Raw genomic sequence first — 16,865 nt, 5'->3', positions numbered from 1 at the left:
TTTCGTTAATTATGCGTTATTAGATTCACGTGAAATGCATCACCATGGTGCCAATGAGCTTCATCCCATTGGAATGAATTGTAAGTATTCATTTAAATTTACATTTTATTGAATTCTTTTTTATACGATTGTGTGTGGATTATATTGTAAATAACTTATCGTTTTGTTCTATTTTATTTTACAAATACGACGACGAATTTTCTATCTTTTCAAAGATGTGGAATGAATTCTTGGAAGGATATTCGATGGATCTTTTTCAATAGCAAATCGATGAACTTTCCGATCGTTAGACTGCTACGAAGTAGGAGTGTTTTGGAGCCATCGTAGAACTTCTTACGCAGTGAGTCAAAAAATTTAAAGTCCCTCGAGTGCTCAATCATGTCGAGGATGAAAGGTCCTAATCAGCACGAGCTACTGGTTGTAATTATTTAAATAAATTATTGACGAGCATATGGGTAATTTCTTTTTAGGAGTTACTTATGAAAATTGTATATTGTATTATATATTTTATTAGTTCAGGATAGGTCTTTTTGTCTCATCGGTTAAATTCATCAAATTAACTATGTAATTAATTAATACACTTTTTTTTTCTTATCGTATATTACGTAAACAACGTAGAATTATGTCAATTATACAGTAATCCGGATATTATTAATGCTATAAAATAACGTCGATTAAAATGGGTACGTTACGTGGCGCGTATGGATCGAACCGCGTATAAAATATTAACAATCAGAATTTTTTGGACCTCCCATAATTTAGAAAAACTGCTCTTTTTTTATATATATGAAATACTTTTATGTATTGCATATATGCAAATGTTGCGAATTAGAATGTGAAGGGTGGGCTTCTACTTTGCCGGTAATATATATATAGAAAAGATCATTGGGTAAAACAAGATGCAGGTGGAAGACATTAATTAGAATAGATTTTAGAGATATTTAGAAAATGTCAACATAAAATATTTAATTCCTTGAATTAAATGCTAAAGAAATAAAATAGTTAAATATATATGTTGCTTGACACAGATTAATGAGGAAAAATATAATCATACTCGTAGGATGTATTATCTTTTGACAAAGAATACAGAAGTACATAGAAGCTAAAAAATCTACTTTTTTCCTAATCAGATTCATCTTAGTTACTACCGGGACCACCAGTGGACGATAGTAGGTAGAATATTGTATTCTTTGATAGTGCATCGCTCTTTGATAGTATTGTACCGTCATCGCGTTAGGTACATACTATCGCCTACTGGTGGTCTCGGTTGTAACTAAAATGAAACTGGGTAGATAAAAAATGGGACTTGTGAGCTATGTAATTCTGTATTCTTTGCTCAGACAAAGTGATTCATGCTTTTGAGTAGCAGCAAACGGTAATGCAATGTAACGTTCAATTGATGTTCATGTAGATATTATGTTTTCAGAGCAAACAATAATTAGAATATATCCATTGAAATAGTTTTCTTAGCTTTTTATTATTTTTCTACGTTGATTTATTGAACATTTGTAGAATAAATACAGAAAAATGTTGAATTGAGAAATGCTCAAATTGATGTGGGCTTTTTTTTATAGCTCTCATCTTTTAAACTTTCTTTTTTCCGTTTCGCATATACAATTATTTCTTTTGAGAAACGACTTGTACAAAAATTATCTTGTCTCTTTGAAATGTTATGTCTTTGAAGAGAAAGATACAGTAAACGTTATACAAGTTCTTCTAACATAAGCATACAGTGTGCTATACAAAGAGACGAGGCTATTTATTTACATAGACAAGAACTTAAAAAAGTTAAATTTTTATAGATAGAATCGTGCACGTTGTAAAAAAAAGTTACACACTTGATAACAAAAAATGCTTACGTTAATGGCGATAAAACTCATTTTAATTTTTTCCATTTCATTTCATTTGTGCTTTTAAAAATGACAGAAATAACGAGTCCCTTTTGTATAGCAAAAATTCGAAAGACGATCAATAAAAAAATATTCATATTGTTCGTATAACATTTTTTTTCATCGACGGTATTTAAAGTTAAATATATATATTGAAAGAGGAAAAATTAAAACGAAATCAAGGAGCACGGGAAAGCGGTTGAGAATGATTGCCATGAGGTGGATGCATGCAACAGGAGAGCAGTATCATGTTGATGTACAAAAAAACGAGCAACAACATGAGGAACGCGTGCCATCACTTCTTCTTCGCGTCCTTCAGTCCAGCACCAGCGTTGAATTTGAAAAAGATTATGTCACCATCCTCGACGACGTAATTACGGCCCTGCTGTCTGTACTTTCCAGCAGCCTATTGAGCAATAGAAAAAGAATGTCGTATATAGATATATATATATATATATTTACATATCCGCCAAGAAAATGCATACATACTTCAGAAAAGAAAAATTTATATAAATATTTTAATAGATTTGAGACCACCAACGCAATTCTACGTCATTGCAAATGTTTTAATTGAATACCGATGACGCAGTTCTATGTCATTTCAAAATAAAGGAATTAATTATATTTTAATTAATTATAAGTTATTAATATTCTTAATTTAATAGTATGATTTATATTTCCAATGATTATATGCAGTATTTAGGTAAACGTTTTGCCCGAATAAACGCCTATCGCGAATGTTAATATCAAATTTTGTTTAGACATTACGATATTAATAAAAGTTATCTTTGAGTTCTACAATTAGAAGAGATGCTTAATTTGTCACTGTTGTAAACAGTAGTGTAGTTAAATCGATACCTTTACTCCAGCCTCCGAGCCTTCATTTTTGAAGTCTTCAAATTTCATAACTTCAGCCATTATAAAACCTTTCTCGAAGTCAGTGTGAATTCTTCCAGCGGCTTGAGGCGCCTTTGTACCTTTCTATATAATAAAATAATAATAAAAGTTAACGAAGCGAGAAGACGAGTCAATCGTCTTAGGTGTACTCATATATAAAATAGAGTTAAGAAACTACCTGAATAGTCCATGCTTTAACTTCGTCATGACCGGCAGTAAAAAAGTACTGTAATTGCAATGCTTTGTAGCCTTGGACGATGATCTTGTCTAGGGCACTGTGAAAAAGATCAAACAGAATTAATATGAGTAGTGTAAGTCTATATTTCTATGAGATTTATTATTATATTTTTCGATGAGAAGGTAGAGAAGAAAAATAGGATAAAGAATCCACTCGTATTAGATCGATTAAAGTTGGAGTCAATAGAGCGGTACGTACAAAGGGCGACTATTTTAGAGTTTTGCGGATTGCAAAACGATGAATTCCCGTTCAAAAGGAGGAACGTTCAAAACGTTGGACCATGGAATATGATTGTCTCGGGCCAAATATCGTCTAATGACAGGGTACGTCGGGATGAGCTCTCCCACTTGGTAGGTCTCGACGCAACTTCTCTCCAGACTTCAAGGAATACGCATAAAGCCGAACGACTTAATGCCGTAATTTTATCATTCTGACTTTCTGAAACCTACTTTGCCGCCGACGACGATAACGAACGACGATGGCGACAACGAATACTACGGTTGTTCTATTTTTGACAGCGAAATAATATTACAGATACTGTTTTCTTTCGATTAAAAGGGTGAAACTCGATTCCTTACTTCGTCCAATTGATTCGCGCGTAAATTTTTCTCCAATGAAGATAGTTTCATTGATATCTTATAATAAAGAAAACTTGTATTTCAAAGGTTAGTTCACTACGAGAAAATTGTAATTCTATATCTTTCGACGCATAAACTTTACATTGAACGTCAGTCAAGATTGGTGTCGGTAAATCGAAAAGAAAGAAAGGAAAAAATATAAAATGAAAATATATACTACTACCGTACGCGCAAAGTTAAATCTACTTGGGAGTATTTTCCATTTTTAAAAGTTAGCAATATAATGTCGTAGTTTCGTGTAAATTTGCTTGAACGTGGCACACGTGCATTGAACACCCTACGGATACGATTGACCCACTAGCCAACTCAGCCGTTCTGCCTCTCGGCTCTCCTTTACCACAGATTATACCTTCTCCTGGGTACGCGCGAGGGCGGCCAGTTTTTATGCAATTTTGTAAGAATTTGAATAGCCGTTCGTAAAAATATAATACGGTTCTCTAACTCTCTTTCTCTCCATTCTCCTCATCGAAACACAACCGTAGTTTTTATTAGTTTCTCTTCGCGTTAGAAAGAAAAAGGGAGAGAAAGTGAGAGAGAACTAGTCTAGACGTTCCAAGAGTCATCCCCAGCCGTTATTAGTACGGTTAGAAGATAATTCGTTGCATACTTAAATGTGGGAACCCCTGTTATTCCATGGACCTATGTATTTCTCTCTCTTTCTCTCTTCGTGGATTTAAAGAAAATGCGACCAAACGTTTCGAGAAGTTGGACCTAACGAATTTTCGATTTTAAAATAAAAATAGCCTCCCATTTGTAAAAACGTAAATCGTATCAATCAAGAAGAAACAGATTTGAGAGCAATTCATTTGAGAGCGATGCCTACCTGGTCACTTTGTTTTCCTCGAAATATTTAACTCGTTCCGGTTCTTCCATGTCGAAGATTTTATTTTCAAATGCACCGCTGAAAGGAATCAGCACAGCTCCCGGATCATTCTTATCCACCCATTCTTTGATCTTGACTAACCTGAAATATCGTTAGGATTAGATGAAAGTTTAGAGATTTTTTTCATCGTTTATTTCTCATATCTAACAAATATTTTTTTCAAATATAATTGCGTGAAAGTGCATCATGGAAAATAAAAGATTATAAAGGGCTCTGTGAATCATGCACTAACTTAACGTCGAGTATACGCGATAGGCTTACAATTCAACTGCACTTTCCCACGATATCATTTTCGCAATGCACCTCTGCAAATCGTTCCTGAATAATAGATCGACGAACTATTCGTGTTAGTAAGCCCTCGAGCGTGCGTATGAATACGCGTTTACATGTCGACACGCACGTATAAATAATTCCGTTCTCTATAGTGTTTTGCAACGCGCTTCACCGGCCACGTCGATAGAAACGTGCGGAAAATGAAACGACGAGTATTCTGCGAATATCTAGCGATTTATCGTGAAAATAATATTATCTCTATATAATCTATGTTTATCCTTATAATCAGGATATTAATAAGATCGAAAACTTCCTTTTTTTTTTTATTATTTATATGAAATTAGAATGAAGCGGCGTACCATTTGTTCTTTTTACGAATGTAATCCTTTTCCGAAAGATTAACCAGATAAATAACTGGTTTCGAAGTGAGGAAGAGATATTTGTTGAGTACCTCGATCTGCAATCAAATGTTAAGGACGATCATGAATGTCCGTTGTTATCGTAGGTACTATAACGATCGAACGAGCAAATTGCATGTTTCTTGCGACAATGGGAAGGAAAACTTGCAAACTTACATCATTTGCGCTCCAATCGGCGAACCTGATATGCTTTTTGTCGTCTACCAAAACACCTTTAACTTTTAAAAGTGTATCCTGTCGACAGAAAAAAAAACACACACACATAGGCAAAATACTATTAACGATTTGTAACACGCAAGTAGAATTACCGCAGCAGCAACGTACTAGTTAAAATCGACTTGAAATCAATCTCGACAATTGTTCGATCACGCGAGTTTTGGAGTTTTGTTAAATTGGGAAGTCGAAAATTGCTTGGAAATTGATCAACGAGAATCGAGTACATTTGTTCCGAGAAAAGTTTGTCTAGTCTCTTAATTTACTCGATTTGATTATTCGATAAAAATGATTTTTGTTAACACTCACGTATTCTGGTTTCAACTTTTTGTCGTTACCGCGAACAACCAATTTTTCCAATTTCTCAAGATGACCATTCAGAAATTCGACATCCTTCAGTCGTAATTCTTCGCTAATAATTTCCAGATCTCGTACTGGATTAACGTCACCTTCTACGTGAGTAACATCGTCGTCTTCGAAAGCTCCTGTAGATACATACGATCATTCGTTCGATATCTAATTTTTCAAATTGATTTTAATGTCAAGATAATAATTATATATATATCATGCTCACGGCAAAGATGAAAAATTCCGTCGCAGGCACTGATGTGAGAAAGAAAAGCATTTCCTAAACCCTGTCCTTCGGCAGCACCTTTTACTAAACCAGCGATATCCACTACGTTTAAAAATGCTGGGACTTTGCTAAGAGAAAATACAAAAGTACGAATATATTATAGGCGTATGTATATTTTACATTTGAATCGTTTCTTTTGAAATAATTTCATTTAGTTAATAAAAATGATGATAATGAATTCATGAAAAAGAAGTTTCACTGTGAAATATTAATGCATAAATGTTTTTTCTTTTTTTTTAAATCGTATGAAATCACACATTTGCAGTTTTATTAATTATTATTATCAGATAATAAAACTTAATGTGTTTAGAATTAAAAAATGAAACTCCAATGCTGCGCTAACCCTTAAATATCTTAAAATAAAAATAAATAGAATTATATTATTAAACAAAAAAAAATGATTTATTTGTCGAGTCTCTTAAAGGAATCGTTCGAATGTCTCTCTCTAAAGTGAGGTTTTTTGAATACGTTCACGTTGTCCCTTATTGATAAAGAAGAGAAAGAAGTGATAGAAAGAGACAGGGAGAATTCCGATTAAAGGTCGAGGGTGTACGGTGCCATGCACGTGCGTTGCATGGAAACGAGGGTGAGCAGTGACAACGAGGCACATTTAAATGCTAATGCCAGCGGCCTCATTAAATAATTAGCCTTTGAAGAGAGGCGCCGTGGAAAAGCAAACGAGAAGGGTGGTGAACGCGTTAGGCTGCTTTCATCACAGATCGCCGAATTCTCGGACACGTGCCATCAATGAGAGTATACGATACATCGTGAATGAAAGTATGATGATCGTATTCGAATAGTTCCAGGGAGGGAGAATAAGCTTTTCCTTTGATCAACGAACTTAATTTAGGTTTTTTTATTTACATGTTTCCATCCGAGACATTTTGAAATGTTATTTTAAACGAAATCATTTCTCATTTATTTTCCTCTTTAAATTCTTATTACTGTTAAATATAATATATAAATTGCACGGATTTTATTATAAAAAAAAGAAATAATTTGATACGATAAGATTAATCTTTTAATCGAGAATTTGACTTTTCAACCTTCTGCATGATCCCCTGACTGCTTTGCATTTTCAATTTCACCGAGTCGTTGTGCAAGCACGATGACGCGCGACAAGGTAAACACCGTTTTCATTGACGGTTAGCCGCGTTGATGGACACCGCAGCACATACAGCGGTTTCCGCACGATTCAAAGAGCGTGTGTGTGTGTGTGTGTGTGTGTGTGTGAGAGAGAGAGAGAGAGACTAGCATGATGATACTGGCCGAGTTGGGAGTTTTCGACATATATCTAGGTACGTACGAGCATCTCGTTGAACCATCGTTGGTGACTATCAACGCGACTATCCGTGTAAATGCGCCCCTTTCGATCGATTTTACTAACTCTATCTATCTATCATCTATCTCTCTCTCTCTGTCTCTCTTTCTCTTTCCTTGTCCCACGTGTTTCGTTAATATTGAATTCTAATTATTAGATAAGAATAAAAGAACTTGGATAGAGAACAATGTGTCAGTCTAACAGTGAACGTCGAACTTATACTCGGTGTTTGTATAGACAATATACATTTATTTTGATGAATTAACAGTTATTTAAGATATATCTAATATAGTACTGTATTCTACTAATATTTCGGATTATTTAAATTAAAATACATTTGTTTTAAAGTTATTGATCAGTAATGACTTTGAGTTGAAAATTATTTTTTAATAAATTATCTGATCGAAAAATCGTTTAATATTCGAAGTATATTAATAGAGATATGTAATTTTTAAACAAATGTACTTTGATATTAACTGGTTCATTGAGCAGGTACTTACGAACGATATTTTAAATAAAAATCTTAAAAGAAACAACACACCACGAAATGAAATAGAAATAACAGTTGCAATTTGTAAACTTGAGTAAATTCTTTGCAATGGTTCCTAACGTCTGTAAGAGAAATTTAGGTCGATCTGCATTGCAGATCACGTGCTACGAAACGTGCACCCTACCTCTTTTCGTTTATTTTCTTTTATTCTCTTACAGTCTCCTCCTCGCGAAAGAATAAAGGCGAAGAAGTATGGAAATGTCGTTGGTTATTCCGAATCGTTTCCTTTTGCAAGTGTATATGTACGTAAATACATAAGAAAAGAAAAGAAATGTTAGATAGACTCTTTCTACTACTTCCTTTTCGACACGACGATAACGTATTCGAGAGACATTTGACTTGTTACGATCGAATAATGTTTGCACGATTGCTTACCTGGCCGGTTTGAAGTATTCGCATAAATAGTCGTACCTTGCGTCGGGTACTGGTACACGACGTGCCTTAACAAACAATTTCAAAGGTCATACTTTTTGAATAAGGATTATATTAATATAATATTAGATAGATAATTATTTATACTAGAATATATACTGATTAATAATTATTACAATTTATTATTTATTAATTATCATAATATAATCAATTATTCTAATAATCACTACATATTCTAGTACATTAAGCTTTTATACAATGTACGTATACTAAAGTATATACAAATATTATATTCTATTTTCTTAAGTTTACCATCAGTATATATGAGAAAGGGTTAAGAAGAATCGTCAGGATCATCTAAAATCTGAGTCGGTGATGTTCGTCGGAATCTAATAGAGCTTACTCGTGGTATATCAGAAATATCACTAATTCTCATTTTAGAATAACTTGTTGGAATTTTTAAGTTAGGATTGAGTTTATGCTTCATGTTACAAATCGCCATGTCCATGATTCGTCTACGAGCTTTCATACGTTCGCTAACTTTCCGATAAATATCCATTTCTTTAAAGATGCAAGTTTTGTTGCGAATTTTGAAAAGAACTCCCATGTAAATCGCTGCGCTGGCAGCAACAGACAAGCCTGGAATTTTTGGACGAAAGACTGCAACTTCGTTGACGGCTTTTATCACACATTTTGCTAGCGTTTCTTCTAAATATCCGATAATTGGTAAATTAGTGATATTAATGTCTGGTATGTTAAAAGGGAAATGAATTTTAATGTCGCAATATTTCATCCAACGTAAGAGAAACTGATCTTGACAATGTTGGCTGCAGAAGAGATAGAGCTTGTCGTCATAGAGAACAGCTAAATCGATTTTGCCAGAGATTAGATTTCGATTGGGTAGACTGTCGACGTAAGTAACCAAACAGCATCCATTAGCTTGCAAACGTCTTGCCCAGCATGCGTGTTTCAAATCGATCGTCTCATCTACGATTCGTGGTCGAATTTTTGGTAAAATAGCTGTGTTCATTGGTGGAATATATCGAAGTGGATCTTTGATAAAATCCTTCCTGTGTTTCGTACATATCCAATAAAAGTATTCTTGAAATTGTACTACTCCGCTACGATCGATCAGCCCACCTGAAGAAACTATGCTGTTATCTAGTAATAAGCAAACAGGACAATACGATTCGTAATTACTTTGACACGATTTGAATTCGTAAGGTGATACACACATATTTTCTAAGTTATGAACTTTGTCGTAATCAGCTTCACGGAAGTATCGTCTAATGTTCATCAATTTTTCTCGTACCACTTGATCGGCATGAGTCCATACACCCCACTTGCTATTACTCGCATCTATTTCGAAAATATTTTGCGAGAATTTCCTTAACCAATCTCGATAATTTTCTCGATCAGCTTGCCACTGATTGTAAAGATTAATCAAATGTTCGACACCAAAGTCCACCGGTTTGTTAGTTTCCTTATTGGTGTAAGACAAACATTCCAAACAGAATTTCATATCAGCTTTAAGATCAATGACGATCATTGGACGTATATTGAGAAAAGCTAACTCTTCGGATTCTCCACGATTACATGGGAATCCGTCGAGAACGTAGCCTTGAGAAGCTGTGCGTGGATTAATTGAATACATTTCAACAGCTCGACTCATTATTTTATTATCAATAGCAACGTTATCTTGAAAGTGTGACTCGATTTTTGTAGCTAATTCGGTCCATGAATAATTACTCGTTACATATTGCAAAGCTTTATCGAGTGAAATCAATCTTAGACCATATGTCTCGGCGAAACGTTCAGCAAGCGTTGTTTTTCCACATTTAGGCGGACCAATGATAGAAAGATTCATTTGAATGAGTGGTATCACCGAATCTTGTTCGAGATACTTCAATGGATTTTTCGAAAAAGCAGATGCGGCATCTTGACCGCATAAAAAATAAATATACTGCCGATGGATCACAGGTATCACTTCGTTTTTCGCTTCCATAGGTAAAAACATTTGAATCGGTATTTTATTTTGATATAATTGAACCGGACACCAGCGGCCGAATGAGCTTAAAAAATAATATCCACATTCTAAAAGACGTTCGGCCGTTTCCATATCGACGGAATAAGTTCTCTCGAACATCGAGATATCTCGAAATACATAGCTTTCGAGATATCTTTGAACTTGTATTATCATCTTACGCTCGTTTTGTTCACCGTCTATTTCTATCCAAGGTATAGTTTGATTTTTCATAGAAGTACGAACGGATTCTATTTTTTGACTGTTATCTTCATAAATTTCTTCTAATCGTTTCCAAATTCTTTCTCTAGCTGTAACGATATCTTCCCAATCGATAAATCGCACAGGTTCAGAATTCTCCCCTCGCCAAGTTTCTTCTAATTCGATTCTTTCGCTTGAACTTAATTCGAAATAATTATCGTTCGTAGAAAAATTGTACGATTCATCTTCGAACATTTCTACGTCTTCGTTGAAATAATGTTCATATTTTTTTTTTATTATTTCTTTTATCCATTGGTCTTGTCTTTTAATGTAATTATTCATTTCTTCGTTATATCTTTCCTCCTCGGCAAGTTTATCTTTCTTTTGCTGTTTCTTCCAAAAATTAAGATACTTCGGCAACAATCTTTCCATAGTTTTTTCTAAACTGCACTTAAGTTCGATCACTATTTCAGGTACCATACATTTTTCTAACATCAATTCTACATCTTCGGAACAACTTGGAAAACCATCAAGTACAAGACCACATTTATCGAATGGCGCTTGAAAATAATTTAAAAAACATTCTCGAAGCATATAGTCGGGCAATGTTCCACCATTTTTAATATATTCTTTAATAATCATAAATATCAATGTTTCGTTTGTACTGTATCTAATATCGTTTATATCTTCAGGTAAATCCATTTCTTCGAGTTCTTTTTCTTCAGGAATTATCAAAGTATCTTTTAACGTGAAAGCTTTCATTCCTCTACTTACCATAAACTTTTCTAAACATTCGATATAATCGACGCGAAATAATCCATATTCTTTAGACAAAGCGTTTGATAAAGTAGTTTTTCCACTTCCAGGTAAACCAATGACGCTAATTCGTAATGGAGGTATCACAATTGGTGGTTTTATCAAAGGAATAGAAAAACTCAATGGATTTTCAATGAATTCTTTTAATGCTCGTTCACTGGATAATAGATAAATTTTATCCATGAACATTGCACTATAATCTTCTTTACCTTTCCAAAGGACATTATATTTTGTTAACGCAACAGGACAATAATTACTGCTGTCACCTAATCGACGATTATCTTTAGGAATGATTTGACTTTTAATCGATCTTGTTATTTCTTCTTTGTCCATTAATTTTTCTTCATCTTCGGGATATGTTTCATCTTGTCTCATTTCTTCTTCCTCCTCTATCAATCTTTCATTTTCTTTCTCTTCTTCACTCATCACAGTTGCTTTCCAATCGTAACGATCTTTAATTCGTTTAACAACGTGACTGGTAATATTTTTGATCGATCCAATCTCACAAAGTATCACGTTTTGATTCAAATCGTCCATGTCATATCGAAAATTTCTCAAAGTTGATTGATAATCGTCAAGATGTTGAAAATATTGTTCTAATTTTATGTTTGATTCATCTACGAATATATCATCGCCCTTATCTCTAAATATATTTTCCTCCGATTCTTCGTCGTACTTTGTTTGAAAATATCGCCAATTTTGAATGAGACGATAATATGGTTCGTTTTCGTAAATTATTATAACGTCTTCAAAAATAATGTTACTCTCTTTTAAAATTTTCCTCCAAACATCGAATTCCATGTACATATTGTCGATAATAAAACCACCATCTCTATTTATTTTATCTTCCAATATTTCGTATGGAATATTTTGTATACGCTTAATAATTAGATCAGCTTTTTCATCGGTGCTTAATTCGATCGGTTCGTCGTACAAATATTTTACACGATCCTGCAATATATTCGAAATTTCAGGATCGTGTTCGGTCAATTTTCTAATCGGTGGTTCGTCTTTTCTTAAATAATCCGGTGCATAAGCATGTAAAATATTGTTATCTTTTTTTATTTCCTGCCAAAGACGATGGTCCGTCTCAATGTGCGCAATATTATTCTCGTTTAATTTTTTACGTAGTGATTTCAATTCGTCGTTTATGTCTTTGTATTGTTCACGCGGTGTTATAGTATTTTCAGATCGAACGATATCTATCACACGTTGAATAGTCAAAACGATATCTTCGTACCATGCTTTAAGATCAGCTTCTTTTTTGACTATTCTCATTTTTCTTTCTTTCTCCAATTTAATTCTCAATTTTCGTATAACATCATCGACCATTTCACGCATGGCATCGATAATTTTATTATTAATGCAATCTCTTTTAAAACTTTTTTCTAGATCATTAACATCGACGACCGTACCATTTAAAATTCGCGCCAATTCTCGACTCAATTTCGATTTACCTGAATATTTCGGACCGATAATCGCAATCTTACAAGTTAAACGTGGATTAGGTGGTAATAAAAAAGTTCTAGGATTGTCTAAAAATAATTGAAGTGCTTCATCGGAGGAGAGAAAAAAAATATTCTTCAAGAATGTAAGGGAATATTTTGAGGAACCTTCGACGGTTCTTCCTTTGGCCAATTCGACCGGGCAATAAAATTTCCAACGCGACAGTCTCCAAGGAAACCTCAGACCTACGGACTCCTTGCTCGCCATTTCTCGAAAAGCATTCTCCTTGCTCATACCCCCGAGCTCCTCCTCCAAGGTAATTTGCCTTGTGTCTTCTTTTTCCTCTTTTTCTTCTTCTTCTTCTTCTTCTACCATCCCTAACTCGTCGATTCGTTCTATCAACCGTTTTGGAAGTAACAATCGTGGCAATGATAATATACGCAAACGCACACTCACAATTTCAAACATTTGCAACGGAGTTGTACGACCATCCACGCGTATTACGTTCTGAGGATTTTGAAGAAGAACCCATTTGTCTATAACAGGTATGGCCAGACGTTTGTATAACTCGCATCGATTTTTCACATTCTTTCGAATTTCTTCGATTTCCTTAGAAATATATTCTTTATTTCTCTTTAATGTCTCCGATGCGTTTGAAAAAGAAATTTGTGTGTTATCGTCGAAATTATCTTCTGTAAACAATTGCATATTTTCAACAGTATCCACCGATAAAGTGGAGTCTACGGATTTTAAGATCGACGAATCTGCTTTTAATAGTTCGAATTTTTTGAAAAGATCTTCGTCGGGACATATAATGTAGATGATGATGGATGGTTTTAAAGGCCACGTTGAAAAGATTTCGTCGATCTGGTGAGGTATGTCTTGCTCTGGGTCAATTCTCATTTTACACGAGGATTTTTGTATATCTTCGGATTCGCTCGAACTCGGTGTTAGTATCGTTTCACAGGTCGACAAGAGATCATTTTCTGCATTGATTTCATTTATAATCGATTTAGTACGTAATTCAGCGATTTTAGGGTAAAACAAATGATCGAGATTTGGATTATTAGGAATAAAAGGCAAACCTTCCATCACATAACCCTTATGACTAACATCTCTCATATTTATTCTATTTTTGATTAAATTTTGGATTATTTCAGAACTTAAATTTTGACCAGAACGTAAAATTTGTTCGATGTACTTGCCCTTTTCCGTTTTAGTTTGTATTTCTTGTTCGACAAGAGACTCGAGAGATATTAAAACGCACTTCCAACCGTCGGCAATCATCATAGCAAGTTGCCGACTATTTACACCTGGCTTTCCAAATATAACAAAAGATACTGGTTTCGTCTTGAGATATTTATTTCTCGCTTCTTCCTCGGAATAAGGATCGCGGAGGACAAAGGGCTCCGTTGGTGGTTCGAAATGTGCTTGATATTCATTTTTCGAACATTTACAGGTATTCTTAAATCTTGTGAAAGGATTTGTGTCTTCGTTGAAGGCATAGTAAATGTTGGGTTTTGGATTAGGAATTGAATGAGCTGATGGCCAAAAAGGAATGTATTCTTGACGAGGGTAGCCCTTGACGAATCGTAAGAAACTCTTCCTTAATATGTACGACGACGTGACGTAAAATTTTTTCTTTTCCTTCTGACTATCTTTTCTTAAACGTTCAATCGCCCGATTGCACATTATTCATAATCGGGTTATATCAATGTTATAAATAGATCGTTGCGAGTTGAAGTAAGTTACGAACAAACGAAAACTATTTTTCTTGACAAAAGTTTTACCAGGGAATAAAAATGTATAAATTCAGATACTTATTTTCATTCGGATCGATGGTGCAGAAAGGAAAGTTCTCCGCCGCCGCCTGACTTTTGGTAAGAACATTGAAGAAGGTCGACTTGCCGACGTTTGGTATTCCAACGATACCAACTTTTAAATTAGTCCCTACACGTCCTATGAGTGGCTTTCTTTCTGGTTCCTCTACTTTTTTCGGTGCCATTCTGTAACGAAACAAGGATCGAGAACTAATAACAGTAATAATAATAAAAACGATAAAAATGCAATAGATGTCTGTTTGACTTGGGCTAATCCGATATTTGGAATGATAATAATAATAAAAAAAAAAATTAGAGAACGGAAGTAATTAAAAATTGGCGTCGCATCCTTCGAGGAAGAAGGTTGGATCGTCTCGATCGTTTTACAAGGAGTCGTAATAATAATAAACGATAAAAATGCAATAGATGTCTGTTTGACTTGGGCTAATCCGATATTTGGAATGATAATAATAATAAAAAAAAAAATTAGAGAACGGAAGTAATTAAAAATTGGCGTCGCATCCTTCGAGGAAGAAGGTTGGATCGTCTCGATCGTTTTACAAGGAGTCGCTTGGAAGCGCCTGGAGGCGCGAAATCGAAATACTCGAAGAGGAGCTATATCGAGAGGGAGGGCTCTCGAAGAACGCTCGCGGTGACTAATTATATAATACAAGGATTAGTGGGCAACAGAGCCGCGAATCACCGGCATCACAAGGAGAATCCGCGAGTACGCCCGAGGCCGCCAATCCGCCACCGTCTACACTCCCGGTTTCTGCTCCCCTTGCCCCAATCCCTACCCCTTTCCCTACCCCTCTTTTTTTGCTATCGCTATCTTTTCCTCTCTCTCTCTTTCTCCTGCTCCCCTTTCTCGCCACGAGATCGTGCAACCATCGTCCTCCGTTAAAAAGGAACAACGACCAAGTCTCAAACCGCGTTGATGTTTTTCATCCTTTTTCACTGCTATCCCGAGGAAATTTGCAAATTACGATAATGGAGAAGCCGCGAAAGAGGTTCGGTCGCGGGGCGCGTTGCTACCTCGGCGGAGAGCCGCCGCATCGTCGCACCACTGCACCGCAGCACCGCACCGCAGCACCGCTGCACCGCAGCATCGCGCCGTGACCGTACCTCCTCTTTTACGACGTCGTCTCGCCCCCGGGGATCCGTCTACGTACGATAATGACCGACCACGGCGTTTCTTTTCGACGACCTCTTTTCTTTTTACTTCTATCGCTAACTTTAACTTTCCAATTTCAAACTACTCGAATTTTCTTTTAGCTACCACTATTAAATTCTACATTATTTTTTACTAACTTAATATTTTGTCAATTTGAATTTTACCGCCTTTACTTTTAGTTATTAGTCCAAGCAGATGACGTACGTAGTCGCTGATATGCACGTTTAGTGCTGTCCTCTACCATTACCTATGTGAATCAATCAAGTGTAGGCTGCATCCGAAAACTTAACCTTACTTCTACGTCGGAAAGATTCGCTATTCTGACACTAGTATGAGAGATAAGCCGACTCGTTTTATTCAGATTTAATAATCAAGTAATTACGAGAGATTTTGAAGAAACCTATGCTCGTCGATATCTTACAAAGAGCACTATTAAATTGCTACTGAACGGATCGAACACGTTTTTATCCAAAACTCTCAGCACGAAATACGAAACACTTTTAAAATCAACGACGCCTTATTTTTACGCTTAAAAAATGAATATATTTTTACGTTAATTCGAAATACCTTGTTTATTTTGTTTTCGGCAAGCCACCACGTACAATGATCTTTCTTGAACAACGTGTTACACTTTCGCGATGGCAAATACACAGAACACGTTGATGACGTCAGATGACTTCGACCGGTAGCCTCCTGCTGCGAAACAGTTTTCTACCCTATCGACACAGTCGTTGCGGCCTCTCCCCGATGAACGAGAATATCTCCTCTCTTTTTCTCGAATCAAATTTGGCGCGAATTTCTACGATATGATTATCATATCATTGTAGTTTGTATAATTTTTATAACAATAATTAACATTTTTGTATCGGTGCTGTGAAATTCAGATTATTTTTGAATAACGCAGAAAATTCGTTCGCACATTTGTATGCACCTAACGACAAATTTTTTCTCAAAATGACAAATTTTTTCTTCAAAATGACATTTTAGGAAAGAAATTTGTACAAGGAAAAAGTATAATATAAAATAAGAAATATTTCGACTCGTTCCACTGACAAAGA

The 16,865-nt window shown here is 35.1% G+C and overlaps 1 protein-coding gene across 1 annotated transcript; it reads right to left on the bottom strand.

Moving 5' to 3' along the window:
• Positions 1–1,458: 1,458 nt before the first annotated feature.
• LOC122519410 (obg-like ATPase 1) lies at positions 1,459–16,505 on the bottom strand. Its single transcript, XM_043638817.1, has 11 exons — positions 16,375–16,505; positions 14,638–14,819; positions 8,331–8,391; positions 6,025–6,152; positions 5,760–5,935; positions 5,394–5,471; positions 5,178–5,275; positions 4,486–4,626; positions 2,965–3,061; positions 2,748–2,870; positions 1,459–2,295 (listed from the first exon to the last, which is right to left on the bottom strand). Exons 2-11 carry the CDS (start codon positions 14,816–14,818, stop codon positions 2,185–2,187), a joined length of 1,194 nt encoding a protein of 397 aa, XP_043494752.1. The 5' UTR covers position 14,819; positions 16,375–16,505; the 3' UTR covers positions 1,459–2,184.
• Between the last annotated feature and the right edge of the window lie 360 nt (positions 16,506–16,865).

This window comes from Polistes fuscatus, unplaced genomic scaffold (genome assembly GCF_010416935.1).
Source record: "Polistes fuscatus isolate 324 unplaced genomic scaffold, CU_Pfus_HIC Scaffold3, whole genome shotgun sequence".
NCBI classification, from domain to species: domain Eukaryota; kingdom Metazoa; phylum Arthropoda; class Insecta; order Hymenoptera; family Vespidae; genus Polistes; species Polistes fuscatus.
This window is presented reverse-complemented; position numbering and strand designations above follow the sequence as displayed.

What these genes read in the sequence shown, in the direction of transcription:
- LOC122519410 (XM_043638817.1), bottom strand. Translation starts at nt 14,818, where the DNA reads ATGGCACCGAAAAAAGTAGAGGAACCAGAAAGAAAGCCACTCATAGGA. An exon ending in CGGAATTTTTCATCTTTGCC is followed by an intron (nt 5,936 to 6,024) that starts GTGAGCATGATA and finishes ATGTATCTACAG; the next exon opens with GAGCTTTCGAAGACGACGAT. An exon ending in GCTCGGAGGCTGGAGTAAAG is followed by an intron (nt 2,296 to 2,747) that starts GTATCGATTTAA and finishes ATTGCTCAATAG; the next exon opens with GCTGCTGGAAAGTACAGACA.